This window comes from Sebastes fasciatus, chromosome 15 (assembly GCF_043250625.1).
Source record: "Sebastes fasciatus isolate fSebFas1 chromosome 15, fSebFas1.pri, whole genome shotgun sequence".
Classification (NCBI taxonomy): Eukaryota; Metazoa; Chordata; class Actinopteri; order Perciformes; family Sebastidae; genus Sebastes; species Sebastes fasciatus.
This window is the reverse complement of record NC_133809.1, coordinates 4,957,127-4,966,777: the sequence shown is the minus strand read 5'-3', so window position 1 is coordinate 4,966,777 and position 9,651 is coordinate 4,957,127. Positions and strand designations below refer to the sequence as shown.

Below are 9,651 nucleotides of genomic sequence, written 5' to 3'. Positions count from 1 at the left end.
ATTTTTACATAAACAATTGTGGGATTTTTAAACACCAGACACAACCACACAGGACTTTTCAGTTACGCCGTTTTCTGATGATCTGAACTTAGCAATCAAGATCACTCAAAGCCATACGGGCACATGTTTTTCCACATAGTGTAGCAAAATAAAAGCCATTGATCACAAGTTGGAGTTCTGCTAGTTTGCATACATCACAACTTAACTTAAAGGTAACCTGTGGAGTTTTAGATCAATGTTTTGATGGAAACGAGCGGGACAACTTAAGTTAGTGGAGGAAGTACCTTTCTGCCCAGGCTGAAGAATACATGGATGCATAATAAGACCTGAATACGGCGCCGCTGCTCAGCCTTTTTCCCCAGAAATTGAGCGCACATGGGAGAAGTTTGCCTTCAGTACTTTCTGCCAGAAATCTCCTTATGGTACATGTCCACAGGATCTGTCCTTTCCACGCTTCCCATTCATTCTCTATGTAAGCAGCCGTGCAATGCATTCTGGTAGCGTGGCGGTGCGATTCGAGAGACGAAGCTCCACGACGGCCGTTCCTCATTTGCATAAAGTTGAGATCTAGTCTACTTTATGCAAATCACGGGCGTCCGACGCGACTCGCCGCCTCTCGAAACTCCGAGAATCTTTTAAAATAAACGTTGTCGATCTAAAATAAAGACAGATTCAGCAACTGCATGACTTATTTCTCACCTCAAATGTTTTCAGAAACACATTTCAGTGAACTATTCTCGTGAAATAAGAGAAGAAAGTTTCCAAACGAGCCTCAATGTTGTTTCTGGTTTGAAAGCTGGGAGCAGCAGCATACGGAGGGAAAGCGTTCGTCCAATCAGGTGCTGAGTGTGTTGTGTCTACTGGCAGCCCACTAGGCGTCTAATGCTGGGAAGCGGTGCGTGCCCTCGCGATAAAAAAGCCCCGGTGGACACGTATCATTAGGTTTAGGCAACAAGGATTTAGGAAAAGATCATAGTTTGCATTAAATAACTACATTTCTGGCACTACTAGCCAATCACAGACAGCCGGGAATGAGTTTTGCACCAGACGATGCGCCCGGCGAGTTGTTGGGAAGTGTAAAGATATTTGCGGTTCATTATGTAACTGTAGCGGGCCGGATGTCTGATCTCTTTGATTTCATTAGAATTAGGCTACATAATGGTTATGGTTATCATGACTGGATAAAGATCCACAGCACACGCTGCTGTTTTATTTGGCATCAACCTCGCGTTTACGCACGTATTGTCAACAAAAAATAGACCTGAAGCGTAAATAAACGCTTCAGTTCAGGTTGCGGTTACGTGAGACACAGGTGAGATGGAGCCGTGCAGACAGCTGCTGACCAGATTAAAATGAGAGCATATCTGTAGAGTAAAAAACACTTCTGACACCCTCCAGTTTAGACACACACGGGGTGGACGGGAATGATTGAAAGGTCTTTTTTTTTACCGTGTTGCCAACAGTCTGCGGAAAAAATAACGCATCCGACCTCCACAGGACACCTTTAACACAGCTGCAACACGGCTGAAAACTATCAGGAAACAGTCAAATAATGCCGATATCTGAAAGTACGTACAGGAACGTAAGAGTAAAACTAAACTCCAATCCAAAAATATTAAAGGTCCCATATCGTGCTCATTTTCAGGTTCATACTTGTATTTTGTGTTTCTACTAGAACATGTTTACATGCTGTAATGTTCAAAAAACCCTTTATTTTCCTCATACTGTCTGCCTGAATATACCTGTATTCACCCTCTGTCTTAAACGCTCCGTTTTAGTGCATTTCAACGGAATTGCGTTGCTAGGCAACAGTTTGGGTATATGTTTACTTCCTGTCAGCTGATGTTATTTACATACACTGCAACAGGAAATAAACTGGGTCACATTTAGAATGTTTACGTTTAAAACCGTGTGATGATCTATATATTGTATATTTGTGACATCACAAATGGAAAGAAATCCTAACGGCTCGTTTTAAACGCACAGTTTCTGAATACGGGCTGAGTGTATTTCTCCGTATTTTGAGCGTTTTGATAGTTTAACAATATTTATATAGCACTTAACCCTGCTTTATAATATAAAAGACATGAAAATCTCACTTTTTACGATATGGGACCTTTAAAAGCTGAACATGATTTCTTTCTCGTCACCTGCACGACGACACAAGCCGAGCCGTGACAGGTTGGCTGTGGCTCCTATAGAGCAGGACATTATATTTATCATGATCAAGGTTAATGTAATGAATAATCATGATTTAGATTTTAGGTCATATTGTCCAGCCCCCCCTCATAGAGGTCTAATTTAGTCCCACCTTCACAGGTGTTAACAAAACTAAAAGGAGAGTGAGGGAGATGTCAGTCAAGCAGCGTCTGGAGACGCCCACACACCTGAAAAGACGTCCAATCAGCCAAAAATAAATGAAAACGCCTGCGTGGGAGGACCAGGGGTCAAAGGTGTTCAATAACTGTTGAAACTGCAACTTTTTCTTCCTCCCTATTCCTAATCACTTTAGATGCTTTGAGACTTTGCAGACCTGTGTAGGAACCCAGCGTGAGGCAGCAGATTTGGGTCAAATAGTATTTACAGATAATAGAGTTTGTTTTTCATCACTTCAAATAGATGAGACTGGCCACACAGGACGACTAAATCAAATAAATAGTTTAGTTTCAAAGATTAATCAAACCGTGGAGGTAAAAAAACAAACATCTAAGATGGATGCGTAAACACTATCGGACCCAGGATCTGCTCGTCTGAACCATCAAGCAGAAAAAAAGATCATGGTTTGCTACGCTCTGGGCAGGCCACATCGTTCTCAGTACATCTTCGACAAGACACGGCAGCTCTTACACGTTGTGACCCCGTGACCTCTCAGTCACTGTGCTGCAGCGTTAACCACTGAAGCGCCCCGTCGGCCCGGGGCCAGAGAGGGGACTGATGACAGCAGGGACTGCTGGGACTCACAAACCGCCCCCAGTGAGCTCCAGTTTACAGATTTACCTTGGCTGCACAGACAGTATTTCATTTTACATTCATTTACAAAAGAAAAAAAAGAAAAAAGGAAAAAAAACAACAACAATCTTCATTCTTTGTGAGATTATTACTACAGTACATTTGAATCAGCCGTAGAACGGATTCTTATATGAAGAGTTTCTTTGCGAAATGAGATCTCTGCTTCGTGTGAAATTAAATAAAACTTGCAACAGAAGATGACAGCAGTTACACTGAATATCGTCACAGATGAATGTGTGTTTCTTTAAACGGGAAGAGAGCATTGTGGAATTAAACATTTCTCCTACAGAAAATCATATATATGTTGGCTGATCTCAGAGCTGCTCCTGTTAAAGTGAGAGTGCTGCTGATGCTGCGGAGGACGTGTACGCTTCAGGCATTACAGTGACAGAAGCACTTCACCTATTTGGATGATGGGTCATGTGACTGCTCAGGTTACGTTGCTCGCCTCTCTCTCGTCTCCATCAGCTCAGGGTCACATTTTTTACTCCAAACAATTGTTAACTTTTGTTTTAAAGCTGCTTGGAGCACCACATGAGGGTTTATTAAAGGACCAGTGTGTAGGATTTAGTGGCATCTAGAAGTGAGGTTGCAGATTGCAACCAATTCCTCCCTCTCCAAGAGTGTCGGAGAACTACGATAACCTTCAGGTAACGTAAAAATGTTAAACTCTCACTCACTGGTTTGTCTGTTCTGGACTACTGTAGAAACATGGCGGTGCAACATGGCGGACTTTGTGAAGAGGACCCGCTCCCTATGTAGATATGAAGCTCATTCTAAGCTAACGATTCTTATTCTGAGGTGATTGTCCACTATAAAAAAACATAATTATTCATCTTATAATCCATTTCTACTAATAGATCCCCCTAAATCCTACACACTGGTACCTTTTCTGCCCAGGCTGAAGAATACATGGATGTATAATAAGACCTGGATACCACACCACCAATCAGCTTCTTTTCCAGTGGCCAATCGTGGTATTGCAACAGAAAATCCCCCTATAGCCCAAAAAAGCATTTTTCCCATAGACCACCATTGTAAAAGAGACATCTGTAAAACTGTTGACAGGACACCTCGAACTGCAAACAAGGTCAATTATGACTCTTTCTATTAAGACCCTTTGATCCATGAAGGTTTTATATTCATAATACTTTCCCTCGAGCCGAGAAAAGCGATTTAAACATCTGTGACGTCATCACAATGTAAAGTTTATGGGAGGATCGGGAACTTGTGGACGGGGCCGAAATATGACTGTGCATATTCAGCGGGTCGCCTACCCCAGAAAACTTTTTTGTCGATACGCATTTCTGCCAATGATTTCCCACTATTCCACTGATCTGCAGGGTCATGATATTGTAATATTGGTAGTAAGGTGCCAAGAAACATCTGTGACATCATCACAATGTAAAGGCTATGGGCCGAGCGGGAGAAACACTACTGTGCATATTCAGTTGGGCCGCAAACGGCAGAAGTAAACCCAGAAGCTAGAAAACTTTTTTGGCGTAGGTGAGCAGTTCTCATTGGACTGAATAGGCTCCATCTTGGGGTCCGGTATCCAGTTCTTATTATACATCCATGGAAGACTATTTATTGCCTTCCTCTGGGCCACACAGCCTCCCAAAATGTTCCCTCCCAACAGGATTTGTGAAATTGAATAGCACCTCCAAATGATGGTTGGTTACCTGCCAAACAGACTGGCAGTGCAGACAAACATAAAGTCAAAGCAACTTCTGCAACCCTGAGAAGAAGCAGAGCGAGGAGGACAGCTGTTACTAACAGAAATAACATTTGATGCAACTCTTAAAGGATTTTTTTTTGTGGGAGGTTTTTCTTGCAATTTGTAATCACAAAAAGTGGACAAACTGACCAACTGCAGAGCAGATTTTCTCCCTTTCAGCTGATGATTTGATGGTTATTTACCACCATCAAGTCTCTGCAGAAGTGACAGCTTAAGCTTCAAAACCTAAAGCAGACATGATGACTTAAAGAGGTTGCTCTAATGGAGAAAAGAGCAAAAAAAAAAAAAAAAAAAGAACCTGATAATGAAGAGTAAGAGTGAAGTGCTTTGATTCCCGCATGAACCGAGTTGACTCCTTAACACTCGCTGGGGTCGCTGAGTGGAGTTGTGAGCTCATCCGGCTCTCTATAATTACAGAATGTCAACTTTGTTCATGCTTTCTGCTCTGACCTTTTCCACAGTGCTAAAAGTGTGCCCTTTAACCAGACGGTGAGCAGTTCTAGTATGCTGAACACATGTGAGAGCCTGGAACTAAATAGGACGCATTCTTTAGGGCAGAATGTGAGTTATTAAAATGTTCTATTACTGTACTTTTCCGAGGGCGGGAAGTTAATAACTTTGAGGCAAGAGGAAATATATTTTCTATATCGGTGCGTGCCTTCGCCATCAGTCAAGAAACCTGCAGGTGTTATATATGCAACTTACGGTTTGCAAAGATGACCATTATGGTCTAATTCAAGCCGGCTCTGCTGCTCAGTGCTGAAGGAGAAAAGGCAAGAAAGACAGATCTGACACCCCGATGCTTTAACCAAACAGAAAATGACTTCCTGTTTCAAACTAGCAGCCTGTTTTTATGTCTTGTGTTTGCTTTGTGTTTTTTCATTCTGTGTTTTTCCTCATTCTCCCCCGAGATGACAAAAAGAAGTAATGTTTCTTTAAAAATGGACCAGTGATTTCAGATAAGGACTGCGGAAAGAAAGCAGGTAGAGCAGATATAAAAGGAAGGGGAGAATAGAAAAAAGGAGCGGCTTAAAGCAACCTCACACGTGGAGTAAGCCCAAGAGACCAGGCAACAAGATAATTTCAAGAAGCAATTTTAAGAAAAAAAAGTGATGAATGCGCTCCTTTTTTGTTGTTTGAATCAATACCCGAGGTCTTCCACGAGATGTGGCCAATTCAAAAGTCCCATTTAACAAAAAGGTGCAAATACGCTGACACTTGCATTGTGGCTGCTCGCTCTGCTAACGTACAGTATGTGTGTGCTTAGTGTTCAGAGTTGTCGGACCGGTGCAGTTTACATGTCGACATTAGAAGCTCCATTGTAGCTGCATCAATATGAACACAAATGTCACTGTGGCAGGGGCTAATTGGGCAGAAGTAGATAGCTCAGGGACTCGGAACAATCGCAATCGAACGGCGGGGCGAGAGCAACAGGATTTCTTGCATTGTGTGGGGGGGCGGGGGGGGACGGCATGCGTTGCATTTGGAGACACTGGAGCGGCAATTAGAGGCTATGGATTTCGCCAACGATCAGAGGATGCTGAACCATTGCCCGGTGCTCCCCTCACGCAGATCAGCCTAATCACTTCAGTCAATCAGAGTCAGACGATCTATAGGAAGCCTGTTTCACATGAGCTCGAGGCCGCAGCGCTGCCAAAAGGGACAATCGTTAAACACCAGAGGGATATTTCTCGCCACCGACTGTTTTTTTGCTGTTTGTGCGAGAGCCATGCGTGCACACCTGCGTGTGCTGAGCCGTTGGCTTTCGCTGCAACTGAAGGAGTAAATTAGCTGGAAAGGTTTCAATCGGCGCTGGCTTACGATCCAGCCAGCCAGCCGGCGTGGATGAGATGTTGCCGCGGTCTTGTTTTGTACTCGGCCGGCGCTGCCAGAGAGGCTGTAAAGGTGGTTGGCTCGGCAGCCAGATGGCCGCAGAGACTGAGAGAGACGGAGAGAGACAAAGCTCCAGACAGGCCACAGAGAAGAAAGCGGCAGAAGACACAGAGGCCGATTAGAAATGTCACAGACTCTTTAGATGGGCATTGGCTGCACGGCCAGCCTCCTACAGCGGATCCTCATTACAGGAAGACTGAACATGCTGTTAGCTTGCTCGGAGGCCAAACTGTACAGGGCTCCGGTGACAGTAGCCCTCAGTGCTGAGCTGTGAACATGACAGCAGGCGACAATGGGCTACAAATGGGTAACAAATGGGGCCTGGGAAGGTGGGTTTTTTGGAAGTGTGTGTGTGTGTGTGTGTGTGTGTGTGTGTGTGTGTGTGTTTTGTGTGTGCATGTGCAGCCGAACGCGTCCAGTTTGTTCCTGCCTTTCAAAATAAAACAATACAAAAACAAATAACTTAAGTCAAACAAAAACATTAAGGGTTGCAAAGTCTCCGGATTTCTCAAAAACTACGAGACGAGGATCTCTTCTAGCAGCAAGCCGCGGCCGCCTCGACTCTAACGAGGCGGTGTCGACAAATGTAAAATGTTTTTTTCTTTTCGAGGGGAAAGGGGTGAAGTCAGCACCCGCTCTGTCCCTCCCTCCCTCCCTCCCTCCCTCCCTCCACTGCTCCCCCCTCTTTGTGTCCAGTCATTCAGTTTGTGGGGACTCTTAGTTCCCGTAGGAGGAGAGGGAGGGGAAGCCCGCTGAGGGCTCCAGTCCGCCGGACGACTCGGGCCCCTCACCAAAAATGTTCCAGTCCTGCGTCCCAGCATGCACCTCTCCCTGCCATAGCGGAGCTAGCGGGAGTCTCTGAAGGAGGGGGGGAGCTGATGGGAGAGCATTGGGTGGTGGGGTGGTAGAGGAGGACAGGGGGGGCGTGGTCAGATACAGGTGGATGGCTGTGCGGTGGGCTGCTGTTTGCGGTTCCTCAGGCCTCCGGACTTCTCCTTGTAACCCACGCACATCTGCTGAGAGACGTCCACCAGCGCACTGGCCACCGCCAGACCTGCACAGACACACAGACATATCACAGTTAGGAGAAAAGATGTACATGCTATCAATTTCTTATTTTGTGATCTAGACCAGGGGTCAGCAACCTTTACTATCAAAAGAGACATTTTAGGCAAAACAAAAAATTAAAAATCTGTCTGGAGCTGCAAACATTTGAGCATTGTGATGAAGGTTACACAGTTTATCTTAAACAGCATTTACTAAGATACAGTTTTCTAGTGAGGAAAAATATAAAAACTGTGAAGTCCAAAGAGAAAAGTCAAAATCTTTATACTAAATATTTCACACATATATTTTTGCTTTCCAGAACCTTTATGGAGCTGTATTATGACTTTTTGCAACTATTGAATGAGCTATTGAATCTTAATTTAAAGCCCTCCCGTGTCTTTGATTGATTCACATCTCTACTGCGCTTTTATTTCCTTTCAATATGAGCCGACTGATACACCAGTAACCATTAGCTCACTGCAGATGAGATACAGATCCATTACATACTGTAGTTTCTATCAGCCAGAGAACACTGAAAGGTTTATTTCTACTGTAAAATGTCCCACTCACTATTATAGTCACAATCCTATCAAAATATATACGTGAGGGATTCAGACCAAAAATGTTTGATTATGTTATGTGTTTATGGCTCATAGATCATTATCAGATTTTTGAAACATTGACATATTGATATCAGTAGAAGCCTAAAAAATCCAGTATCAGTTGAGCTCTGCATTAACCCTCTGAGACCCACAATAGACCCGTTTTTGTCTTTTTTAGGGGGATACAGGGGGTGTTTAGGGGGAGATAGCAGGTCAACAGCAGATGTCACATAGATGTAGTGTACATCATCTGAGAGCTGGGAGCTTGTTACACAGATTCTGTGCTAAATTTAACCATTTTTTACCATTCAAGCATTGATTAAAAATGATCAATAATCCCTCCAAAACACCACATTAAAACACCAAGACCTCGAGGAACACCATAGAAGAAGCCATGCTGTGATTTGGGGTCAAAAACTTTTTGACATTTGGAGATTTCTGCAAGAATTGCATTTTTCGGTGATCGGATGGCGAGCAGAAACCCCCTTATTGTCTTATCTACCTAAGAAAGCCATCCATCCTCCCCTATTAATGTAATTCCAAGACTGTTTAGCGACCCCAGTGTGCAGAAATGTTCAAATACACCATTTCAGAATGTTTTTTTGCCCCAAACTGCATGTGATTATCGTAAAATGGGCATGTCTGTAAAGGGGAGACTCGTGGGTACCCATTGAACCCATTTTCATTCACATATCTGGAGGTCATATGTATTTATGACTTTGTGATATAAACTTCCCAATATAAACACTACGTACACAAAGTTCATTTAGAGTTAGTGTAAAATTGGGACACAGCTACGGCAACAAACACACACACACACACACACACACACACACACACACACACGCACAGGTGGTGAGATCACAGAGTGGCAGTGCAGGCAATCATTTACCTCTACCACACTTCATTAACATTTATTAATACTCTCTGAGCCATGAAATTCCAATAAACTCCATTTATCTCCAATGATGGATGCATTTTCCTCACCGATCACGAACACGTGGCCAACAGCGAAATACAAATTCCCACGGGAGAAGAAGCTGAGGCGGGGATCACATCCGACAAGTCTGATAGTCTTCAGCGAAACAGGCTGAAACTATTAGCTTGTTTCTTGATGTAAAAGTGGCTGCAGGATGGTTCAAAGCACTCAAATGAGGCTCGGATACAAATCAGAGCTGGTCTACGGAGCTGACCTCCTGTTGGCTGTTTGGAGGATAAGGAAAGCGGCCATTTTTGAACGAGCTTAACTGTAAACAGATGTGCTGTGTGAGGTCGTGACAGCAGCCCGCGGATTCAAAACGAACGCGGACAGATGGGAAGCAAGTTAAAAGCGTTTTAACAGGGGATCCTCGCGGGCATGAG

General features: G+C 43.9%; 1 protein-coding gene across 4 annotated transcripts in view; it reads right to left on the bottom strand.

The window, feature by feature from the left end:
- Nucleotides 1-351: 351 nt before the first annotated feature.
- The window catches only part of atrn (attractin), a 178,025-nt gene continuing 168,725 nt past the window's right edge, over nucleotides 352-9,651 (bottom strand). For all 4 annotated transcript variants that reach the window (XM_074660833.1, XM_074660834.1, XM_074660835.1 and 1 more), the window contains one exon: nucleotides 352-7,694. In XM_074660833.1, coding sequence (XP_074516934.1) covers nucleotides 7,570-7,694 — 125 coding nt within the window. In that variant the 3' untranslated portion in view covers nucleotides 352-7,569. The remainder of the gene's footprint in view (nucleotides 7,695-9,651) is intronic.